Raw genomic sequence first — 27081 nt, forward strand, 5'->3', positions numbered from 1 at the left:
CATTCAGCATTCGAAGATACCATCATTATGGCAACCTGGTCGGTAGAAGAACCGGATTTAGAACTGGAAGTAGCAGCTCGGACCGCACGGTCATTTAAAGTAATATTTGCATTAGGAACACCATTGGAAATAGAATTACCCTGAATAAATTTATTTGCAGCTTCTCTGGGCCATGAGAAAATGTTATTCTTAGCAAAATCAGATTTATCTCTGTTCAATTTGGATAGTTTAGTCGTTTGAAGCTTTTTTTCATATGCAATTATGTTATCTTGCAGTTGACTCATCTTGTTGAGAGTAATATCAGATGAAAAACTCTCAGTAATTTTAGACTCTAGAGCAATAATTTATGATTTAAGCTCTAATTCAATAGGTGAAAAAAACTCCAAAAGGAGTTCCATGTATTTAGAGCTAACCTGCAGATTAAGCTCTTGCAATTTATGGAGTAAAACAGGATATGTTTCTCCGTAAGTAGTCATATTCAGTATTCTGAGGCCATGAGGAATAATCTTCGCTTCCAATGAAGCTTGTAGGTGCAGTCACTGCCATTGCAGCCTTTTATATTTATACATTAGATTCTCCAAGTTTTTATAATGTTCAAGAAATTCCGGTAACCGTTGGGTGGTTGAAATATCATTGAAGCCAACGCATAAATCCATATTCAATAACGGATTAACTGGAATGTCCAGGATTCTTAAAAAATGATGGTGTTGTCCATTCATGGACAGCTCTGTAGAAGTATCCTCCATGTATGCGTGTGCCCCTTAGCTGAATAGAAACCAAACAAACACTAAAAATAAACAGCTGCGGGTAATACCAGGGTGCCAAAAATAAGTAATATAAACACAATGCACCAAGGTGACACACAATAACGTTTAATAAAATAAAAACAGATGAACAAAGGTGAGCGCTAGTAGTTGCTTCATCAGACAAAACTAAAATACATTTCAGTGCTTAAATAGGTACAAAAGAAATCAATTATCACATCAATTATAATTAGTTAATGATGTCATACTTTAAATACTTTAAATAAGCAACTGCAAGGCATATACCTCTGTTATAAAAATACAATAAAGAACGCAATAGAAAAACTAAAACCAACATAAGCTAGGACATAAAATATATATAAAATATATATATATATATATATATATATATATATATATATATATATATATATATATATTTATATATGTATCTCCATCTAGAATGTACACATGAATTCTTTACATGGACAGTATCAACAGTTAGTGTTTAAGGCGTCTAGCTTTTAAAAATGGAATCAAAGAAGTAGTGCCATTAAGACCTGGATATCTTTCAGCATACCTGAACCTGACCTGGCAAATCACCTTCAACCAGGCGACTGGGTGTATGTTAAATCCTTCATTCGGAAAACAGCCTTGCAGCCCTGCTGGAAGGGGCCTTACCTGGTATTGCTCACCACCTCTTCTGCTGTTTGACTACAAGAATCATCTACCTGGATACACGTTTCACAAATCAAGACAATCGTGCCTTCAAAAGATCAGCAACCACTTTCCTTCTCTTCACCTCAGGACATTCCGGAACATGTTGCATGTTGCACCTGGAGCCACACTAAACCACCCTCTTAAGGCCATGAACTTTATTTTACCTCTCCAGCCATGACCACAGCTTCTCCCACTATCATGCACCTCCTGACAGACTCAACTGATTCTTCACTCAGGACACTTTATCCCTTTGGCATGACTGTACAGCTGCAATCTCAACCTTCTTTGTGGGCCACATCATTTCCTCAGAAACACTGTACGTGTATTTGTAGCACACTTATTGTACTCCTAATTTTTCTGTTGTGGCCATTCCTTTTTTCGGTTACCTTCACTGGTCTTGTGACCTCCTCACACCTTCATGTTCACCAATGAGCATCTACTTGGCACCTGAACTTTAACACGTATCATGCCTTTAAGTTCATGTATGCCTCCTCTTTCAATATCAGTAATTGTTGGGTTTGCACCACAATTCCTACTACTCATGATGGCATTCTATTCACCAGCTTTCCCCTCAACACTTCTATGTATCAGCCTATTTTAACCAATCTCACTGGTGGATTGTTGTCACATCCTAACAAGACTGTGTCACTTTTGTTGGCCTTTCCACAGCTTGTCATTTTGTGTCTCAAGCAGAATGGATCCAAAAAAGTGGGGTGGAGCAGGTGTGACACTTCTATCATAAGAGTTTGCCATGCCATCCTTCTATCTTCCATTGCAAAATAATCAAGGGTCAAAGAAATGTCTTTTTTTGACTGGAAACTGTGCCCACAGGGTACTGCCAGAAAGAAAGCAACATCAAAGAGATTAAATAGCATGCACAAACTACTTCATCAGCAAGAATGGATTTTTGATATGCAGGGACATAATCTCTCTAAATATGCTCAAATGCAAGATGACCTGGGCTTCAATTTATTTTTTTCACACTGTTATCAACAATAAAGCTTCTGAAAACATCTCAAAGGTAATATTGAATGATGGCTGCTACTTTATCTGCTAGAAAAGAGCATACGAATGGCTACCTGAAAACTGGTCTGGCAGCTGTTTCCAGGGTTATTTAGTCCCAGCCATATGACATGTATATACATTACCCCGAGGGAAAATCCAAAATATTTGAGAAGTAAAGGCTCCCAATATCCCTATGTGTAAGGTGGATGCATCCTGGATCTATCACCATGATCTTGACCATGTCAACAATAAAGTATTAGCACATATGGACTTCGGGGAAGATGTCTGTTGCTGGGCTGGCGTGATGCCCTCTTTGGGACTATAAAATCAATTTGGGAGCTATGAAAACTGTCAAAAACCCCTTGAAACCCTGAACAATGCAACCTTTTCAGCATTAGAACTTGTAACTGATGAGCTGACAGCCATTAGAGCTGTGGTCCTACAAAACCGTATGGCTCTTGACTTCATACTTACAACTAAAGGGGGTACTTGTGCTTTAATACAGGAGGAGTGCTGCACTTTTATCCTTGACAAACACGAGATAACTAGCCATTTGGAGCTGATTCAGAAGGTGTTGGGACTGTCAGAGGCTAAGTGAGCCAATAGATCCACTTGGGCATGGCTAAAAAATGAATTCTCCAGCTGGGGTGGTGGCATACTAAAACTACTAATGTTGATTGCTATTCTTGCTTTAATAACCTTTAGACAGCAAAAGTTCAATCAAAGTTTTACATGCCAATTTTTAAAGACAAAAGCAATGAAGTAAATGTGTGCAATAATATTGAGATTTCAGATGTTATGGTAATGTTGAGTTATGGAAAAATGTTTGATAGACTATATGGTGATGCTTAATCAGCATCAAATGGGGGATTGTAAAATCTGAACGGTCAAAAGCAGGTACATTGAAGGTTAAGAGTACGTGACTGACTGCACTGAGTAAGTAAGCACTGAGTTCAAGAAAGTTATGTGGTCAAGAAAGAACAAAGTATTGGATCTGCAACCAAACTAGAACCAAGTCAAAAGGCAGTCACGAAATGAAACTTTTCGCCACCAGGAAGTCAGCCAAAGCTCTTTATTCCAAAAACAAGTGAACAAGGCTGAAAGCCAGCCATATAAACGTGTAAACGCCTTAATCCTCTAATAGCAGACAGTATGCGTTTTCGTCAGATTCTCGACTTCGTCAGACAGTCAGTACATCCAATTAACACTGTATATATAACATTTACCATCAATTAATTAATTAAAATTATTTCAAAATTTAAAGACACATCAAGATTAAAATTGTAAAAAAAGTCATTTGAAAATGCCATTTAAAAATACTATGCATATAACAATTTGTAAGAATTCATAGGGCATATATATATAACATTAAAAAATAAAAAATATATGCAATTACATATTTCCATAGATGTTTCAAAAAATGCATAAAATTATAATATGATAATCTTGTAATAATAAAGTGCTGCTGCAGAAAAATCAATTCAATTCTCATGTATTGTAACTACCACATGAAATAAAAAACATAAGCACCTAAATATAAATATACCTATAAATTCTCATATATAAAACTTGAAACTTAAAAACTTTATGAAAGTGTTTTCATAAGAAAAACTTGTTAAAATTCATAAATCCATATAAAATGACCTGAATAAAACAAATAAAATGGCATGATATGAGCCTAAATCTAGTGAAATGGAGCCCTCTTGTGGTCATAAAAATTATTACCGCAAAACAGTTTTCTTACAGTTTTGCAGCTCTTAAAGTTTTTAAGTTTCAAGTTTTATATATGAGAATTTATAGGTATATTTATATTTAGGTGCTTATGTTTTTTATTTCATGTGGTAGTTACAATACATGAGAATTGAATTGATTTTTCTGCAGCAGCACTTTATTATTACAAGATTATCATATTATAATTTTATTCAGATAAAAGGCAAACCTCTCCCTTAAAGTTGACCAACGACCAAGATGCAGAAGATGATGAGGTAAAAAATTGTAGATCAACACCACGAAAAGTAAAACGAATTTTATTCACAGAATGAGCGCTTTTGCGTGCTTCCAACTGCACGCTTCTTCAGATGAGTATAAAACTTTAGTAAATCCACTCACTATATATACATAGACTTAACAATTACTTAACACACTAATTAATGCAATAATTCAATTATGTTCAAATTGTCAAAGGTGCATAAGTCAGCTTAAAGCTACAATCATAATACAATATGAGTGTCTTTTCTTGTTGTATCTCATAGCACGTTGTTAAAGCTATTAAATTAGTAGCTGCTGAAAACTTTAAATAACAGCCCATTCTAAGGGATGCCTATCTTATAAAATAGCTTATACCAACTGATATTCAACGAACTATATGCTATGACAGAGCAAGCAACCAGATATGACATATCTAAAATTTCATGAGTTTTCGCAGCATTGATAAAGACAGATTTTATATTATTGTTATTAATTTTCATTTTAGAAAACAATAGATACATTCAAAATGTTTAAAATCAGTTGATTAATTAATAAATATATATTATATATTTTTTATCTTGTATCTAATTAAATAAATAAATATAAATAAATATAAAAAATCAACAAATGTATATAAATGAAGTAAACATCTCAGGCTTGGCAAACAGATGACATCAAATGTGTTATGATTGTATATATCTATCATATATCATTAGTGTATGCCATCAAATATGTACATGCCCAGATATATATATATACATATATAAGAAATATATATCCATATATATAAAAGTATAAATGTATCTAAAAAATCCGCATATAAAATTCTTTATACATATAATTTATCATAACATTTAATATTCTAGCATAAATAATTATTTAATTATATATATAGATAAATATAAATAAATATTCATGAATATTCCATATCAAGTTTAAAAAGTATCAAGCTTAAAAAGGTGCATAAAATTCAAAATAATTATATTGTTATATAACTTATCACCTGTTTACTACATATTGTCTTTTATTACTTATAAAGAACATGAATCATTCGATCAAATATTAATAGCAGCTACTTGGTTAAATTAAACATCATCCTGGAAACTATATATTGTATATTACCTAGGTGTTAGTTAATATATATCTGTGTATTAAAACATTCTCAAAATCAGTGATATTTTCATTTCTTTAGATGTGATCTAATGCTAATATAGCTATTCAGGCCTGGATGTTATTGTGCCAGAAATCTGAAAATCCAATCTAATTCTAGATTTTCTAGGTCATTAAAATTATCACCCCTTCTCTTATTCATAGGTCTTTTTTGTAACACCCTAAAAACAAATTTATGTTCAGGATACTCAATAATATGTTTTGATAGTGCATTTTTAGGATCTGCTTTCTTTATCGCATATAAATGCTCCTGTATCCTGTCTCTGAGTCTTCTTGTAGTCATGCCTACATAGAAGACAGGACATATCTCACACGTAGCTAAATATATCACATTATTATCCTCACAGTTAGCTGGACATCTAAAATCAAATTCAAATAATAATTCAGAATGTAAAAAACTATTTTTAGTTGATGTCCATTGGCATGAATTACATTTTCCACAAGGATGAGTACCTATGTAGTCCCTATTATTGGTCCTACCATTCAATTTCTCATTGCATAATATTCTTTGTAAATTCTTTGTATTTCTATAGGTGAAGGTGGGCCTTTCACCTATTATTCTTTTGATTTCCTCATTGGTAGTCAAAATTGACCAATTCTCGGTGATAATATTTGTTATTTATTTATTATCACTAGTGTAGCTAATTATACATCTAACCTGTTTTGAATCTTGTTGTCTATATTGTCCTTCAAATTTATATTTATGAAATGTTTTCTGCGCATATTTAGATTCCTTAACAAAATTCTCTTTTATACCAGCCACCATTTTAGGATTATACCCTCAATCTAGGAATAATTGTTCTAATTTATTAAATTCATTATTACGTTCACTTTCATTCTGGCAGATCCTATGTATCCTTGTATATTGTCCTTTTACAATGTTATTAAAAGTAAACCTGGGATGCATACTGTCATATTGTAATAATATATTTTTCCAGCATTTTTTTCTATAAAGAGATGTAGTTAATTTTCCATTACTATCTTTTTTAATATTTAGATCTAGAAAATTTATGCTGGAATATGAATGTTCAATTGAAAACCTTAAAAAATCTGTTGTTTTTTCTAGATCATTGATAAATATATTTAATTCAGTTGGTGTTCCATCCCATATTAACAGTATGTCATCTACAAACCTATAATATGCAAGAACCTTGCAATAATCTGGATGTGTAAATAGGTTTGTAATTTCCCATTTATAAACAGCTAAATTAGCATAAGTATTTGCGCAGGGGGTGCCCATGGCCACCCCTCACTGTTGAATATAAAATAAGCTGTTGAACATCATAACATTGTTAGTAAGGACTATCTCAAGTAGAGCATTTAATAAGATCTGTTCATGATTATTATAAAGAGAATTTCTATTTAATAAAAATCTCACTGCTTCAAGGCCATAGGTGTTGGGTATTGCTGTAAATAAACTTTGAACATCTAAAGTAACCAATAAATGTTTTTCTAATATATTATGTTGTAAATTGCTGAGACTGTTAAGTAGCTGATATGAATCCTTTAAAATAGTGGGAATTTCAGTAACTAATGGTTTCAGTTTTCTTTCAATGAAAATAGAAATATTTTCTGTAACCCATTGATGTCCGACCACTATGGGGCGTAGTGGTGGTGGTAATATGCCTTTATGCATCTTGGGTAGCCCCTTGATGTAAGGTATAGTCGGATGTTCAATGAACAAAAACATAAAAATCATAGCTAATTTGTCTGGTTAACAACAAATCATAAATGTTTTGATGTACCTCACATATTAGCTTGTCTACCATCTTTATATCTATTTCCTTATATGTATTGTCATCCTGTAACAGTATCCCCATATGATGCAGGTAGTCATCCGTATTCATGATGACCATCCCCCCCCCCTTTATCTGCCGGTCTTATCGTGATCCCTGTATTATTAGCTACTGTATTCATTGCTACCCTTTCATCATTGGTTACATTGTGAAACAATAATAAGGATCCTTTCCTATAATTTGAATAATGTTTATATAAATCATTTTCACATGCTTTTAAGAAGCAATCCAAACAGGGATGTAATACAGGTGTAAACGCACCTTTTCTTTTAAAACATTCAAAACTGTTTTGTATATTATTAGAATTATTAGTGTTCTGCAAAGTATGTTTAAAAAACATTTTTAAAGCAATGTTGCGTGTAAACACTCGTAATTCAGTTAGTATATTAGATATATTAGAGCTGGAGTTCTTTCAGTCGGGCAGCATAAGACATATTTTTGAGACCCTTTATCCTTTTGGTGAGGAACTTTTGGGGCCTTTCCAGCTGCTGCAGGTGTCGGGTCAGATACATTCCGAATGGGGCATTGTACTCAATCATAGGTCTAATGAGTGATGAGTACAGGGGGACGATGACCTCCCTTGATCTAGATGTGAATCCCTTCATGATCAGGTGGGCAATGTAGAAGGTTTTCCTAACTACTTTAGCAACATGAGTGTCAAACGAAAGACTACTGTCAACCTGCGTCCCCAGATCCCTGATGACTTCTTCTGTGCTCAGTGGATTGCCACCTATATGGTAGCTAGGGGTAACCTTGTTTTTCCCGAAGGGTATGACTATGCATTTCTTGGCATTTAACTTTAGGCCATGGCTCTGGCACCAGTTATCCGTTTCTGTGAGGCCCTTCTGAAGGATATCTGTGTCAGATGTGTTTTCGACTATGGCGCCCAGTTTGCAGTCATCTGCAAACTTTGTCAGCCATAACCCTCCTGTGTTTGCTTGTACTTCAGAAAAGTAGATGCCGAACAAGAGTGGACCCAGGACTGATCCCTGTGGGACACCACTTGTGACAGGCTTTGAGTCTGACATGGCTCCAGCAACTCTGACCCTGTGGGTTCTGTCACTTAGCCAGTTTGCAACCCATCTTGTGATGTATGGGTTTACATTCAAGCTGATGAGTTTTTCGATGATACCTGAGTGTGGTATTGTGTCAAAGGCCTTTGCCAGGTCAAGGTAGGCTGTATGGACTGCCTTTCCCTCATCAATGGCCTTGGTGACTGTCTCGAAAAAGTCAACCAAGTTTAAAAGGCATGATCTGCCTTTGACAAAGCCAAACTGGGTTGGATCCAAAGTCTGAAAGTTCCCTATGTCTTTATTTATGAGTTCCATTATGATCCTCTCCATGGCTTTGCAGATAAGGCTTGTCAAGCTAATGGGATGGTAATTTCCAGGGTCGGTGGAGGCACCGCCTTTGTGAAGTGGGACCACAGTCGCAGTGCGCCACTCCTTGGGTACGTATCCTGAGGTGAGGCTAAGATTAAACAGCTGTCCTAACTGCGGGTTTAATTCCTCATTGAGTTCGTGGAGCACACAGCCGGGGACACCATCCGGTCCCATGGATGCTGTGTTTTTTGCTTTGGAGAGAGCAGTTCTCACCTGGGTGTTGGAGATGTTTGGGGGGCTACAATCCTCTGGTATAGATATCTCTCCTTTTGGGGAGGGGGAGAAGTTTGCACTGAACCTGTCAGCCAGTATGTTGGCAATGTGTGTAGGTTCAGTAATTTTCACATCATTTTGAACTAATTCTGAGCATATCTGGGAGTTTCCTCCTAGGTTTCTAACATAGCTAAAGAAGGCCTTATGATTGTCTTTTGAGTCCTTGGCGATTTTTCTCTCAAAATTTGCCTTGGATGATTTTATGAGAGCTCTTAGTTTTTTACTTATAATGATCAAAGGTGTCTTACCTTTCAAGGATTTTGCTCTATCTTGTAGTAGCTTCCTCCTTTTGTTGTAGAGCTTGTTTATGGCTGGGGTCCACCAGACTGGACGCTTGCCTTTGGTACAAAGAGTCTTAGTTTTGTTTGGGATTGCCTGATCCATGCAGTCCTGTAGGTGCTGGTAGAAGGCATTTGTAAGTGATTCAGCGGTTTGAGTAATGTTTACCACTGGCTCAGGGGCCTTAAAGGAGACCACATTAGTTTTTAGAAGTGTGAAGTCAGCTTTTGAGAAGTTTTTCACTGTGGTCTTTTTATTTCAGGTGGGGCGGGATGAGGACCTCCAGCGAGATTAGTTTATGATCTGATCTCACCAGTGAGGGTATACTTCGGTGTTGAACATTTTGATCCCATGTTCGTGATGATGAGATCAAGTATGTTTTCTCCTCTTGTGGGGATGGTGACTAGTTGTTCCATGGCATTTGAGTTTATGAACTCCAGGAACCTTTGGGCTAGAGTGTTTGGGCTTGAGTAGTGTTCCCAGTCTATATTAGGGTAGTTGAAGTCACCTAGTATGATGGTGTTTGGAGATACATTTATCCCCTCCATTGTTTTCAGGAAGGCCATGTGAGGTTCCTGAGTTTGAGAGGGTGGCCTGTAACATGCTGCAAATTGCAAAGCAGTCTTGCCTATGGTTAATTGCACCTGGATGGTCTCCAATGCATCGTGCGTTGCCACCAACCTTGAGGTGTGGGTGTCCTTTATGAATATGGACACCCCCCCCCTCCTTTCTTGGTGTTGTCCGGATTTTGGGGCCGGAACGCATGATATGAGGTGAAACCTGCTAGTGCTGGGGTGCTCTCAGGAGCCTTGAACCAGGTTTCTGTCACAGCACAGACATCGATGTTCTCCATACTGAGAAGGGCCTCGAGTGCGTGCATCTTGAGATTGAGACTTCTGGCATTGAGCAGCATTACCCTTAGTTTTTACTTTTTGTGTTCTAGGGTGGTAGGTTTAGAATTTGAGCCTTGCCTAAAAAGGCACTATGGGGTGGCAAGAGCCTTTGCCAATATCCGGAAGCCTAGGGGTGACAGGTGCAAGCCGTCCCTTGTGAAGCAGCGTGGCTTGTCCAGCATGTCATCCCAGGCAGACAGACATTGGATCCCCTTTGAATGACACCAGAATTTAAGCCAATTATTAAAGCTGATCATCTTATCACTGTATTGTGGCATCATTCTAGGTGAAGGTAGGATACTGCTCAAGGTCAGGGTCATACCTGCCTGGGCTACATAATCAGAGAGCTCCTCAATGTCTCTTTTCATGTAGTCCAAGGAGGTGCGTCTCAGGTCGTTGACACCAGCATGGACAATGACTGAGTCGTACTTGTACCTGCTGTTGAGAGACCTGAGTGCTTGTGTTATGTGGCGGATTCTAGCGCCCGACAGGCAGCTTACTGTGACCTTCTCCTTACTCAGTCTGGTGAGCGGGACGTCAGTGTGTCTGACTATGGAGTCACCTATGACAAGTATGTTTGGTGTTGTATTTGGCCTTAAGGGCAGTGACTGCTTTGCACACTGATTTTGTTGTTTATGTGTTGTTTGTGTGGTGTATTGAGTTTGCGGTTGCTTGGGTGTCTGCTTTGGAGGCCTCTGCTGTTTAGGTAAACTTTTACTCAGAGCCTCCGAGTATGTCTTAGTGTGTTTATGTGTTTGATTCAGTGGTGTGGTTGAGTTATGTGAGACTGGTATTGTGGTGTGTGTAGTTGCCTTCTCCTCCTGCCTGGTCTTGCCAGTCCTGAGTTGAGAGAGCTCAGCCTCCAGTCTGGCTAAATAGCTGCATCTCTCACAAGTGTTAGTGTTACGTGGGAGGAGGAGAGGGTTGTCCGTGTACATGAGACAATTGTAACATTGTCTCAGAATTCCCAGATTCACCAACTGGGCAGGAGAGGACGCCAGCATCTGACCCTTCGACATGCTAGAAAGAATTATGAGTTGGTATGAGACAGAAAAGTAGTGGGCTTAGCAGGGAAGTGGGCACTCCTGGGGGGGTTTGCTAGTGAGAGATTTGTATAATATAGGAGTGCTTGACCTGCAAAGAGAATGCTTATAAGACAAGGTGATAAGTTATATAACAATATAATTATTTTGAATTTTATGCACCTTTTTAAGCTTGATACTTTTTAAACTTGATATGGCATATTCATGAATATTTATTTATATTTATCTATATATATAATTAAATAATTATTTATGCTAGAATATTAAATGTTATGATAAATTATATGTATAAAGAATTTTATATGCGGATTTTTTAGATACATTTATACTTTTATATATATGTATATATATATATCTGGGCATGTACATATTTGATGGCATACACTAGTGATATATGATAGATATATACAATCATAACACATTTGATGTCATCTGTTTGCCAAGCCTGAGATGTTTACTTCATTTATATACATTTGTTGATTTTTTATATTTATTTATATTTATTTATTTAATTAGATACAAGATAAAAAATATATAATATATATTTATTAATTAATCAACTGATTTTAAACATTTTGAATGTATCTATTGTTTTCTAAAATGAAAATTAATAACAATAATATAAAATCTGTCTTTATCAATGCTGCGAAAACTCATGAAATTTTAGATATGTCATATCTGGTTGCTTGCTCTGTCATAGCATATAGTTCGTTGAATATCAGTTGGTATAAGCTATTTTATAAGATAGGCATCCCTTAGAATGGGCTGTTATTTAAAGTTTTCAGCAGCTACTAATTTAATAGCTTTAACAACGTGCTATGAGATACAACAAGAAAAGACACTCATATTATGATTGTAGCTTTAAGCTGACTTATGCACCTTTGACAATTTGAACATAATTGAATTATTGTATTAATTAGTGTGTTAAGTAATTGTTAAGTCTATGTATATATATATAGTGAGTGGATTTACTAAAGTTTTATACTCATCTGAAGAAGCGTGCAGTTGGAAGCACGCAAAAGCGCTCATTCTGTGAATAAAATTTGTTTTACTTTTCGTGGTGTTGATCTACAATTTTTTACCTCATCATATTATAATTTTATGCATTTTTTGAAACATCAATGGAAATATGTAATTGCATGTATTTTTTATTTTTTAATGTTGTATATATATGCCCTATGAATTCTTACAAATTGTTATATGCATAGTATTTTTAAATGGCATTTTCAAATGACTTTTTTTACAATTTTAATCTTGATGTGTCTTTAAATTTTGAAATAATTTGAATTAATTAATTGATGGTAAATGTTATATATACAGTGTTAATTGGATGTACTGACTGTCTGACGAAGTCGAGAATCTGACGAAAACACATACTGTCTGCTATTAGAGGATTAAGGCGTTTACACGTTTATATGGCTGGCTTTCAGCCTTGTTCACTTGTTTTTGGAATAAGGAGCTTTGGCTGACTTCCTGGTGGCGAAAAGTTTCGTTTCGTGACTGCCTTTTGACTTGGTTCTATGTGGTCAAGAAAACAAGTCCTTATATGGACTTATGTCTGATTTTCTTTTTCTTCCTAGCAATAAGTATTCAGGTGTGTCTTAATGCTTATGGGGAACTACCTGACTGGTATATGTAAATCCTCCATTGTCTATTGGTGTGCATATTTAACTTGATATCAGTGTTATCTAAGTGTTTAAAAGTTCACAGTTTCTTTTGTTCAAGGAGATTCCCTATATTGACTTTGGGGTCTCCCACACGTGTGGTAATAAAGCTACTATGAAATAGAAAACACGTGCTATGTATTCTTTTATAATTTGTGATATTATTTGAGTAACTGTACTATCAGTTTATATTTCTTAACAATTGCTACTTGGTTGTATATGCCTGGTGCACAGCATGGCCAGCCTATGTATGGAATTTCACAGCCTAGTGGTTTTGCGTGTGTCTCTTATACTGCACTTTATCTGCTTTACTTTGGTCTACTATATTTGGAGGCTGTGTCTGTACCTGCCTCCTTTTGGTATGATTATCCCCTGTTGCTGGTAATTCCACTAACTCCTAATCTGAATCAGCCTCCACTGCCTGGCATGCTGGGGACTGCAGCTCCTGCAAGTACCCTCTCTGCTGTAACTACCTCTTAAATGTGATATTGTGTAACATTACACACATGGAAAATATTTTTACACATGTACCAGGGTATCACTGCAAGGCATCACTGGATGAATCCTGATGGCAAAAACATGCTTTCAGCAGCCCAAGCACACACTCAGTCATATTTCTTGCTTGCAACTGGTCTGTTTCATTTTGTCGAGTTCCAATAGGTGTCATCATCCAGGATTCCAGGGCATATCTGCCCCTGGGATAGTCATTCCTTGCAAAATTCTGGTACAGGTCATAGGTGTGTCATATGTGACAGTCATAATAACTGCCTGGGTATTCTTCAAACAGACTGTAGATTATACCATGTGGATTATAGACAAAATGGCAGTTGATGGCATGATACACTTTGCTGTTCACATACCTCCTTCCCAGTTTACCAAGTGGGACCTTTATTTCAATGTTTTTACAGTCTAAGACCCCCCCCAGTACCTTAGGGAAATGGGAAATATCATAGAATTTCTGCATGGTTTTCCCTTTCTCCTTTGTAAATGTGGGAACCACATATGCTCTCCCACATTTTGAAGTGTGGCATCACAAAACTGATTGAGTATTCTTGAGGCATATGCCTGAGATAGCCCAACACTATGTCCTCATCAGGTTGCCGAAAGCTCTTTGTAGTTAATATACATAAACTGTACAAACCTTAGTATCCACTGAGATAGGGATTTCATGACTCCCACACGGCTACATACGAGATCAACATGTGTCCATAGTGTCTCACATGGCCCCCTATCCACACAGTGCCAGTCAACAATGTTGGTGCTGTGGAGTCCATGAAATGTTAAGCATATTCAGATGGCCCAGAGAATCTGGGGGCAATGAAGGGTACTGTCATGGAACATAGCAACAATGAGAGCTTCATGAAGATGCACATTTGCTGGAGCAACCTCTAACATTAATTAGTAATTCCCTTAGCATGAACACAAACATTCTATTATACAGTGTGCACAGCTCTGACGTGCAGCTTTTAAGAATTGCTCCACCATTTAGTTTTGCCTCATTTGCATATATCATGCTGCTTATTTTAATAATGTTGCTCATTATCATTTCATTATGCAACCATTAACATGTGATTGACCTTACTCTGTACCATTCCCCACTAGCGGTATATGCATCTCTGAATTGTGCACACCCTGTGTGTGTCCCCTCATCATAAAGTTTTCTGAAACTTACCCAGTATGTGTCATTTGCACTAATCTACATATGACTGTCTGTTATTAATCAGCAGCTTAACTGTCACACAATAAACTTGCACTTATATGCATAAATACACATTTTTAACAATGACGTCAGTAGTCAGGTAAGATGAAGAGTAAGTCATTTTTATATTAGCTCTTTATATTTTATATTTATAGCCATATACACTAAGCTATCACTTTTACTTTCAGAGCTGAACCACATTTTAATTACTAAAGTCAAGAATCAGAACAAACTATGTGAAATGCAGGTCATAAGCAGCAAGTTAATTCCAACCTCTGTTATAAGGCTAGGATGGCGAAGTGGAAAAGAGCGATAAGAAACTAACTGCCAGGGTAGAGCAGTAGTTTATCTGGACACAAAGGAATATATTTTTTTACACTATAAAGCAGACATGAATGGCATCTATCAGATATAGTGGAATAAAATGCTGAAGAGGATCCGGGTGATGCTATCACAATGTAGAAAACATTTACAATATAAAATACTGTTAGGTCTCCTTATATAGCAATTTACTGCTGGACAATGAGGAAGTGGTAACATTAAATTGAGCTGTGACTGAGTGGGTATGACACCAATGAACATCAGGATAATTGTAATATTTTATTAGCTTAATGAGTGCAAAGAAAACAATAGTGCAAACTAGCAACTAGTTTAACATGTCATTCTCAGGTATGGGTTGGGAAGGATTAGTACAATTTAGGTGAACATGATTATCTAAGAATGGGCTGACACTACAGTAAATAAGGTGCCTAACTCAGAACAGACTAAAAATCTGATATGGGGAAGGGTAGGTAATATATATATTTTTTCCTCTGAAGTTTGCTGATCTGCACAACATTCATATTTTCTGTTCTTTTTATAGCAAGATTACAATAACAATATGTTTTTACATGAGGGTACTGATTTGAATAAATATGCCAGGCATATAAACAAGCCACACCTAAACAATTCATGATGGTGAGTTCACTTTGGCCACAGGAAGTGGTTACACTGCTAGCTTTTTGAATATTCAGAATGCATTTTAGTAAAAGCTCATATTACTATAATCATTTTAAGAAACATTTACAGCTTTCTTTTTCCAGTTCATTGTCAATGCAATGCTGAATAAAATATTTAAATGAGCAATATAATTTACCTGAATTTTTTCATAGTATATATCAACTTGCTGAGCTTGACTTTTCACAGCCTTCAAATTTCGAGTTTTTTCCGTTTTCTTCATATAATTAAATTTAAAATTGTTAAATCTTTTTCTCAGTTCCTTGAAAGATTCTTTCATCTGAAAAGAAATATGCTATTTAAAATACATGTAAACCAGAAGTTCTTCAATACAAGTACCTTGTAGTACCATTTTATATTTAATACTGCATTTGATCAATCAATCATGCATTCTGATTATTTTTATTTTTGCAAAAGGTGTTTGCAAATATTTCACTATAGTGAATGTTTTACTTAAATTAACTGACTCTGTTTTTTATATACTGCATACATATATTCAATAGACATTTTAATGAAAAAAACAATATTTAAATATTTTTAAGAAAAGATAATGTGTAATTATATTCAATAAACATTTTAATGCAAAAAAAAAAAAAAAATTAGTAAAATTCAAAACAGGAACCAAAACCAAATAACCAAATTAAAAAAGGAGATGTAAACAGAAATCACACACGTTTTACTAAATAGAACTTTAGCGCTTTACGCCAAGTTAAATGGACTTCATCAGAATGCCATGTCACAAGTAGAAAAAGCCTTTATCCCCTCTCAAAACCACTTGATATAATTAAAAATAATCAAACAATTAACTAATTGAAACATTTAAAGGCACATAGGAAAATTAAAGGTGCATAAGAAAATAAATACATACAGTACATGGATTACATAAAAATGTAGATTTTTTACAGACTTGAAACCCTTCATAGTATCCTTTCAAATATCATAGGCTGCTTTTAGTTTGAGGACACTACTGATTGAGATCATGGCATTGCATTTCAGTTGCCATTTAAATTCTTTGAACTCGAGTAAAATCATCAAAAGGACATCCTCGTTGCCCCAAATTAACATGGTCTATGTCAAAGAACTTAAATGAATGTATACGATGTCTCCTGCTATATTTGCAAAGAGCATGTCTTTCATTGCTTTTTGTATATCATAACAATGCTGATAAACCCCAGCCCTCAATGTCTGCTTGGTTTTCCCTATATAAAAACAAGTACAGGATTGGCACTGTGCTACATAAATGACACATTTGCTGTCACAATAATATTTCTAACCTAACTTAATTTCACCATAGTTTTCCCAAATAAAACTGGTTCCATCAAGGATATATTGACATTGGGAGCAGTGGCCACATTTGACCGCCCTACCATTACCAACAGGGAGTTTAATTCATTCAAGTAAACCTTTAAAAAAAACATCTTTCTTATAAACTATTTGGAGGCCTTCTCCCACCACCCCAGTATACTCAGGGTCAATACCAAAAATACTCCAGTTTTTATAACTATAGATTGAATATTATACTGATGGGTGTTGTAAGGTAGTATTAGTGCTCTCTGGAATTGGTTTAGATTCGTATCATTATCCCTTCTTACAGTAGTGGACTGCCCCTCGTTTGTTGCCCCCAGTAAAGGGGTGAAATGATCCACTGATCTTTTTGTTTCAACTTCCTTAAAAATATCATTAAGAAGAACTCTGGGTACCCCCTCCTTACCAAAATAAGCTTCAGTTTTTTACACTCTTTCTGGAATGCAATATTATCAGACACCATCTGAGCTGACCTGACACACTGTCCCTTGACCAGGGACTTTTTTGATGGATAGGGTGCCAACTATTGAAATGCAGGAAGGAGATGAAATACATGGTTTTCTGTAAATTGTAAATTCAAACTGCTTCAAAATTCTTTGTAATAGAAACATCAAGGTAGTTAACTTGATCTACCTGCATGTCCATGGTGGACTTGAGAAAATTTGTAGTGGTCTGTAAATACCTAAAAAAATGATCCAATCTTACCTCAGTGTTTGTCCAAAATATAATCATGTCATCAAGGAACTGACCATAAAGGGACCAACAATTCCTGTACTCTACTAGAAATGTCTTGGATGCTTTTGCATCCACAACAGGCCACAGGGGAGGGTTGGCCACTCTCTTATGGATCTTCAGAATACCGAAGACAGTAGGAACCTTGGGATGTGGAACTTGTTTATTGACCATGAAATCAAGGGAGTTTTGCAGAATAATGTTTATCTGTTTAAGGATTCATGGGATTTTCAATCCAAAGTTTCCAACCACTGATAGATTTATTTTGTGACCATTGACATTCAAGATATTTTTTTCTGTTATTCACCATGATGTTGGTTTAGAGTCATATTATGAATACCTATGTTTCAGTTCTGACTTAGATCATACCAGAATTCTTACACTCAGAACAAACATGGAAGCGGTCCTTGAGAATAATTTTACTGCATTTGAAAACCAACTCTTCAGGCAGAGAAGGGGAGTACTGATGGGGGTGGCTTTGTGTTTACATCAGAATACTGGAATTCTTAGTCCCTTTATGGTCATTTCCTTGATGACATCATTATATTTTGGACAGACACTGAAGTAAGACTAGATCAATTTTTTAAGGTATTTACATACCACTACAAATTTTCTCAAGTTCACCATGGACATACAGGTCAATTAAGTTAACTACCTTGATGTTTCTATTACAAAGAACATAGTTTTGAAACAGTTTAAACCCACAATTTACCGAAAAACCACGTAGTCCAAATCCTTACTGCATTTCAATAGTTGGCACCCCATCCATCAAAAACAGTCTCTGGTCAAGGGACAGTGCATCAGGTTAGTTCAGATGGTGTTCAGTGATACTGGATTCCAGGAAGAGTGTAAAAATTATGGTAAGGAAGGGCTACCAAGAGCTCTTCCTTAATGATACTTTTAAGGAAGTTGAAACAAAAAGATCATTGGGTCATTTCAACCCTTTACTGGGGAAACAAATGTGGGACAGTCCACTACTGTAAGAAGGGGTAATGATACAAATCTAAACCAATTTAAAAGAACACTAATACTACCTTACATTACCAATTTTTATAATATTCAATCTATAGTTAAAAAAACTGGAGTATTTTTGGTATCGATCCTGAGTATACTGGGATGGTGGGCGAAGGCCCCTGAATAGTTTATAAGAAAGATGTTTGCTTTAAAGGTTTACTTGAATGGATTAAACTCCCTGTTGGTAATGGTAGGACAGTTGAATGTGGCCACTGCTCAAAATGCCAATATATCTTTGAGGAGGCCAGTTTTAGTTTGGAAAATTATGGTGAAATTAAGTTAGGGCAGAAATAATATTGTGATAGGAAAGGTGTTGTTTATGTAGCACAGTGCCAATCCTGTACTTGTTTTTATATAAGGAAAATCAAGCAGACATTGAAGGCTAATATTTATCACCATTGCTATGACATTAAAACACATGAAAGAAAAGGTCTTTGTAAGCATATCAGGAGATATTGTGCACATTCATTTAAGTTCTTTATCATAGACCATGTTAATTTGGGGCAATGTTGAGGTCCTTTTGATGATTTTCTCGAATTAAAATAACTCAGATGGCAATTGAAATGCACTGGCACTGTTTTTTCAGGAATGAGCAAAACAGTCTTGGTCAGTAGTGTCCTTAAACTAAAGCAGGCTATACCATTTGAAAGGCTACTATGAAGGGTTTCGAGTTTGTAAAAAATATACATTTTGTATGTAGTCCATGCACTGCATTTATTTTCTGTGCCTTTAAATGTTTTAATTAGTTATTTGTTTGATTATTTTTAATTAGATCAAGTGGTTTTGGGAGGGGATAAAGGCTTTAATTTTTTGTGCCATGGCATTCTAATGAAGTCCATTTAACTCGGACAAATGTGCTAAGTTGTGTTTAATAATATATGTGGTGATTTCCATCTACAGCCTTTTTTTTTTCATTTGGTTATTTAAAAAAAAACAATATCTAAGTATTTTCAAGAAAAAAATACTATGGAAATTAAACTGCACAGCAATTACTGCTTCATAAGGAAAAAAAAAATCACAGTTTCATAAATATATAGCAAATGCTCTATTCTATATTGCGGTGGTTCAGATTTTATTAAAAAAAAAAAGTTTAATTTAGATGTGCAGTCTAAAGTTAATATTTAAATACTTAATGATAAACCAAAACTGTTTCATTATTTAAATATTTAGTGCAAAATGTATATTTTGTACACTATGGCATTTAAACACTGATAGTAATAACACAATATAAATTAAGTACTACTAAAACCGTGAGTGCTAGATTCAATAAAGGCTACACTAAGTGTACACTATGTGTACATGATATGTATTCAAGAGCATTCTCATCATTTAATTTGTGCTTTCTAGTCACTCGGAAAGATTACACTAAATGTACATATAGTCTACACTTCTATGAATCCCTGTCAATATGTAAAGCTGCAAGAATATCAGCAGGAAAACTAAAATTAGGAGGAAGAAGGTGTGAGTTATGTCTGTGTTGTCTGTTCATGCAGAACAGTGTACACTTAGTCTAGGTGATATTTAATCCGAGATTTGGACATTGGCAAGAGTTTATTTTGGCTGCCTTGGATGTATAATAGACATGATTTATAAAGCTTATGGGTTACTTTACACCTGCAAGACTTTTAAAATGAGATCATGAACTCCCTGAAAAGACAGCTGAAATTCAAGTGCTCGCAGCTGTTTCATCCCTTCTCAGGACATTTCACTGAAGCATAGCTACTAAGCCCAATCTTTAGTAGCAAAGAAAACTTGTGAATATTTTAAACTTGTTAATTGCCCTACATAATAACTTTAGGGCAACACCTTAGTACATTAAGCAGTACAGAGTTCCAAAAATCACACCTTATGACCTAATCAACTCAGTTAACACAAATGTGGGCTTTGCAGTAAAAGATGACTTGTTTCTCTATAGAACTGATAAAAAGCATGCCCCTTGTTTTTATTTATTTCAGATGAGATACTTGTGCTGCTGCATCTGACCATTTGTCTAATTCACTTAATTCTAGCAATTTTCTATTTAAATATGTTATTACATAATGCAGACGTGCATTTAACAAGCATCAAATTCACTGCATGCTTACAATTCGAATGTATTATACTTTTTAAATCAGGACACAGGAATGATGTATACCTTGTGGGACAAAACTTTATTACTACTTTGTGACTGCCATCACACATGAAATCTTAGTTGGGTTTATCCAGTAAAGTAATGCAATAAACACTGGAATGCAAAGTTGTGTGAGGGCACTCAGTAACCTTAGAAATTCATCCAAGCATCACTGCTGTATGACATTCATAAGATGAATGGAACACATGCACAGGTGGATGTCAACATTCTGGTCAGATCTTAAAAGCAGTCAGATATCACTAGGGAGCACAAGGTTACCTCTCATGCCACAGCTTTAAAAATACAGCCTAGCTATAAAAGTGAGCAAAGTATATATTACATATTCTTTCTTGATGCTTCATCATTCATGTCAAAAGCAATGAGGAAGGCATATTTTAAAAAGGAAGAATCAAGCTATGGATCATTTTTTCACTGTCATCCATGCATTTAATCTGAAAAGATTCATAGGATCATAGGCTGATAGGATTGTGGAAAGTTACTAGGCTAATAGCCCTAGGGCCCTTACAAGCCTAGCCAAGTTCTACCCTTATTTGTATGATCAGCAACTAAAGTCTGTGTCCAAGTGAGACACAGGTGGAATCCCTGGGGTGAATTTACGGCTACCCATCCAATCATCCAGACTGTGTTTGAAGAGGGCCAACGAGGTGCTATGTTTGATTTGAAGTGGGAGTCTGTTCCAAAGTTGTGGTAACCTCTGGGAGAGAAATTTGTCCCTCTAGCAGGTTCTATTAATGTCACATACCAGGTTAAGGTCTTTAGAGTGAGTAACCCATGTGTCATTTGACTTGCGGATCTGCAGCATTTCCAGTAAAGCAGCCTTATATGCAAGGCAGCAATCGTCTCTGAGTAGTCTGTATGAAACAGAATGAAGATACAGTGATTTCAGACGATTCACATAGGACAGATGCTGAAGACCTTGAATTTTCCTTGTGAGAAAGCTTTGTGATTTCTTCTAATGTTGCAGGTGCTTGGAAAGGTACATACCAAAAGGGGCAGTGTACTCAATTATTGGCCTGATGAGGGAAGACTACAGGGAGGTTCTAACTTTTTTTTTCTGGAGGAAATGCCCTTACTTATCAGTTGAGCAATATAGAATGCACTTCTTACCACTGTGAAGACATGGTGATTAAAGGTAAGGCTGTTTGTCAACTTGTGTCCCCAGGTCTCTCACCTCTGAGTGCATACTAAGGGTGTTGCTATTGATGTGATAGTTAGCAAGAACATGGATCTTACTGAAAGGGATGATAATACATTTTTTTGCATTGAGTTTAAGGCCATGACTTTGGCACCAATCATTTGTTTGTGTAAGTCCCTCTTGTAGGATGTTGACATCATTTGGAGATTCTATGACAGCTACCAGTTTGCAGTCATCAGCAAACTTTGCCAGCCACAGACCTTTAGTTTTGCTTGTACTTTTCAGAAACAGATTCCAAACAGTAGAGGTTCCAGGACTGATCCCTGTGGAATACCACTGGTTACAGGTCTGCTGTTGGAAGCAGATTCCCCTATTTTTGACTATATGATTTCTATCAATGAGCCAGTTGGCAACCCGTCTAACGATATAAGGGTTGGTACCTTACTGGGTGAGTTTGTCAATGATGCTCGAATGGGGAATAATGTCAAAAGCCTTGGCCAAGTCTAGGTAGGCTGTATGCACAGATTTCCTCTTGTCCAAGCCCTTGGTGACTGTCTCAAAGAAGTCCACCAGATTTAACAGGCATGATATCCCTTTGACAAATCCAAACTGAGTAGGGTCAAGTGATTGGAAATTATCTATATCTTTGTTGATAAGGTCCATGATGATTCACTCCACGGCCTTGCAAATAAGGCTAGACAGGCTAATAAGGTCTATAGTTTCCACGGTCAGTGGAAACACCATCTTTGTGCTAGGGAATAATGGTGGCCATTTTCCATTCAGCTGGGATGAAACTGGTGCTTAGACTATGGTTGTAAAGTGTACTCAATGGTGTTATTAATTCTTGTTGGAGCCCATGTAGGAAGCCAGTCTGGAATGTTATCAGGTCCCATAGATGCTGAGTTTTTAACCTCAAAGAGGGCATTTACAACCTGTTCTTTAGAGATACAATGTGGGGGACAGGTGGTAGGAACATAATGGGGTGCATGTGGTGGTGACAGAGGAGTGAAGTTTTCACAGAACCTGTCGGCTAGCAGGTTAGCTATGTCCACAGGCTCAGTATACGTGGTATTCTTAACTACCAATTTGGCACAAACCTGGGCCTTTCCTTTTAGGTTACGATGTAACTAAAGAATGACTCTTAGTTTTCTTCAGTTGAGGAAGCTAATTTGGATTCATAGTTTGCGTTGAAGGACTTCACAAGAAGTTTTATTTGCTTTACACATGAGTGACTCCTTGAAGGCAGTTTGCTGAGATGTCAGAGTGTAATAAATGTTTTGGATACTGGCAATTTGTGGTTTCATTGTTTAGTGGTCATGGTGGCTTATTAAGTTTTATTTATTGTTTAACTGAGGAGGAGTGTTTCCAGTTTAGGGCTTGCACCCTCTTACTCTTAGGCATTTTTTTCTCTTATTGTAAAACCTGTTAATGGTAGTTGTCCAGAAGGCAGGCTTGCTCTTCCTTGAGGAGGTTGTTTTGGTCCTACCAGGTATGGCTGAGTCAATGCAGTTATACAGGTGTTTGTATAAAGCATTGGTGTAGAACTCAGCAGAGTTGCCAATTCCATCTGGTGGGGGGGGGGTGCAGTGAAGCTATTTATACCATCCTGTAAGAGTTTATGATCTGCTTTGGAGAAGTTGTTTAGTTTAGTTGCTGCTGGGGGGGATCAGGTGTGATAATTACTTTGAATGAGACTGATTTGTGGTCTCAGATGTCACCAGGGAAGACTTCACAGTGTGTGTGGGGGGAATGCTACAGTGGGCCTGCATATTGGTAAGCACCAGATCCAATGTTGGCACCCCTTGTGGGGGTGTCAACCAGCTGGTCCAGGGCATTGGAGTTAATGAAGGTAAAGAACCTTTGGGCAAGTGAGTTTGAGGAAGAGTTATTTACCCAGTCAATTCATGGGTAGTTAAAGTCACCCAAAACAATGGTGTTCAGATGTATCTCGATAGACTCAAGTATATCCAAATAGGTAGAGTGTGTGTCCTGATTCATGGAGGGGGTCCTGTAGCTGGTAATGACTTGAATAGATGTCCTACCAACAGTTAATTGCACCTGAAGTATCTCCAGGGAATCATACTGTTTAACCAATCTGGAGGTGTATTTGTCTTTAATGAATACTGATACACCGCCTCCTTTAGTTTTCATGTCTTCAGTTTGTGGTCTAAACATGTGGAAGGAGGTGTAACCTGGTATGGCTGGGATGTTCTCCACAGCCTTGAACCAGGTCTCCGTGACTGCACAAATGTCTGCATCTTGCAAGGTGAGGACTGCTTCCATTGAGTGCAGTTTCACGTTAAGACTCCTAGCATTTGGCAGCATTACCCTGAGGTTGTTTTTAGGTGGAGTTTTTACACTGAGAATTTTGTTCTTGAGACACTGCCTAAAAAGGCATTATGGGGGTGGCAAGAGACTTAGCCAGTAGCCAAAATATCAGGGGTGACAGATGAAGATCATGTCTGGCAAAGCATCGAGATCTGTCAATCACGTCAACCCAGGCTGACAGATACTGGATACCCTTGGAATGACTCCAGAAACTAAGCCAATTATTGAAGTCAATAATTTTCTGTTTGTAGTGAGGCATCATCCTAGGTGAAGGTAAAATGCTGCTTAAAGCTAGGGTCATACTTGCCTGAGACATGTAATCAAAGAGCTCAGTCATGTCTCTCTTTGTATAGTCCAGAGAGTTATATCTCAAGTCATTCACACCAACATAGACTATGACGGAGTCATAACAGTACTTGTTGTGAGTCTTAAGTGCATGTGTGATATGGCAGATCCTAGCATCTAACAGACAGCTGATGGTGACCTTTTCCTTATCCAGCCTGGTGAGCTTGACATCTGTGTGTCTCATGATGGAATCACCTATGACTAATATGTTTGGTTTCCTGTTTTGCCTTAAGGGCTTGACAGGTGAGACACTGGTGCATGATCTATTATGTATTGTGTTCTGTAGAGGAAGTATTATGTGTAATGTGCTTGTGTTTGTGTTTGGGAGGTCTCTGGTGTTTAGGTATGTTTCTGGTGAGAACCTCCACATATGGCATATGTAGGTATGTGTGATATGTGTTTGAGTGGAGTAGGAGGTGAGATATGCATGCTGACAACCCACTCATTGTCATATATACTGTCTGGTATGTGAGAGAGCATGGATTCAAGGTTCTTAATATAGTTGCATATGTCACATGTTGAGTTTGTGTGGACTAGGAGTAGAGGGTTGTCAGTGAACATGAGGCAGTTGCTACTCTGCCTCAGGATGTCAATGTCGACCAAGCAGGGTAGAAAAACTGTGGGAAATTGTCCATCCGTAGTGTTAGGTAAATTTATATGGTCAGGAAAAGAGGTCACACTTAAGAATGGCTAGTGGGTGAAAGGTGTGTTGGTATCTCTGAGGCTAGACTTAGTGTTCCACGTGACAGTAAAGCAGGGCCATGAAAAAACTCTGGAGGACCACAAGTAAAGTGTTAAGGGAAAACTTAACAAGCAAAATGTTTGTATGTATAACCACCAATGGGAACCACAGCTATGTGGCAGTGCATGATGGTGTACTACACGCAAACAAGTGCAAACGCAAGGATTAAATAAAACAAGAAATAACCCTTTAACTCAAACTAGCCAATAAGGATGCTGTCTCTGAGCTGTAGTCCAATCACTCCCAATCCGATGGGACCCAGACAGCACTCTCCTCCTGCAAGGGTGCAGAAGGGCATTCACCAACAAGGGTGGCTTGAATTTGATGTGCAGAAGTTACAAAACAGACCCAGAAACAGCAAACCTGGAAATGGGCTATGTTACCACTGAACTAGTACAGTATACAGTAAAATGTGGCAAAAAAAAAACAGTTCAGACAATTGAAACAGATGGTAGAATGTAAATACAAATTAAAAGTACAATATAAGAGCAAAACCAGTTACTTACAGTTGGATGCAATGGATGCCTCAGATCTTTCAGTATGTCAATGAAGAGCTGGTTTTAATGCTCAAGTTATACCAAACAGTCTAGATTCAGCAAGTCTGAATCTGGCCTATGCTACAAAATGCAGAAGTACTCGAAATTCAAAGTGCATAAAATCACACTCACAACAGCAAAAAAAAAAAAAACTGTTTAAATAAAGCAGCAATTCACCATTTCCCAGCTTAGAAGGGTGTAGGCCACACCCTCCAACCACAAGAATCTAGGCCACAAAATCCCTCCTAATGTAAAACAACTACTTTTGGAGCCCAGTTGCTTAAGTCAGAACTAAGACACTTCAGAATAACAGATACAATAGACCTTCAACCAGCACATTCCAGCTTAGAAGGGTGTAGGCTATCCTCTCCTGCCACAAGACTTTAGACCACAAGTCTTCCTAATGTAAAATAACTGGTTTGGAACTCAAGTGCTTAAACCAGAGTAAAGACACTTATAATAACAGTCACAATAAGCCTTCACCAGCAGTTCTCATCTTAGAAGGGTGTAGGCCACACTCTCCTGCCACAAGGGTGTAGACTTCAACTCTCCTAATGTAAAATAACTGGTTTGGAACCCAAGTACTTAAACCAGCACTAAGACACTTTCAGAATAACAGATACAATGAGCCTTCAACTAGCAATGCCCAGCTTAGAAGTGTGTAGGCTATTATCTCCTGCCACAGGTGTTTAGACCATAAAACATTCTAATGTAAAATAACTGGTTTGGAAACCAAATGCTTAAACCAGAACAAAGACACCTAGAACAACAGGCACAACAGGCACAACCAGAAGTAAGACATTTTCAGAATAACAGACACCATGTGCCTTCAACCTGCAATGCACAGCTTAGAAGGGTTTAGGCTATCCTATCCTGCCACAAGAGTTTAGACCACAAATCTTCCTAATGTAAAATAACTGGTTTGGAACCCAAGTGTTTAAACCAGAACAAATGCATAATAAACCTTCAACCAGCAATTCCCAGCTCAGAAGGGCAGAAGCTACCTTCTCCTCCCACAAGAGTATAGACCACAGACCTTCTTAATGTAAAATAACTGGCTTGAAGCCCAATTCCTTAAACCAAAACCAAGGGGCTTAGAATATCAATTACAATTTAATCAGGCTACTAACAAGCAGTAATAAATGCAGCAGAATAAATGCAATTGAACACTTTTTTTTTCAA

At 36.9% G+C, this 27081-nt stretch overlaps 1 protein-coding gene across 4 annotated transcripts in view; it reads right to left on the reverse strand.

The window, feature by feature from the left end:
* CCDC141 (coiled-coil domain containing 141) overlaps nt 1-27081 on the reverse strand; it is a 2268332-nt gene that overhangs the window by 906065 nt on the left and 1335186 nt on the right. For all 4 annotated transcript variants that reach the window (XM_044075309.1, XM_044075306.1, XM_044075307.1 and 1 more), the window contains one exon: nt 15771-15911. In XM_044075309.1, the coding sequence (XP_043931244.1) occupies nt 15771-15911 (141 nt within the window). The remainder of the gene's footprint in view (nt 1-15770; nt 15912-27081) is intronic.

Source organism: Protopterus annectens, chromosome 6.part0 (assembly GCF_019279795.1).
Source record: "Protopterus annectens isolate FY-2018-M chromosome 6.part0, PAN1.0, whole genome shotgun sequence".
Classification (NCBI taxonomy): Eukaryota; Metazoa; Chordata; order Ceratodontiformes; family Protopteridae; genus Protopterus; species Protopterus annectens.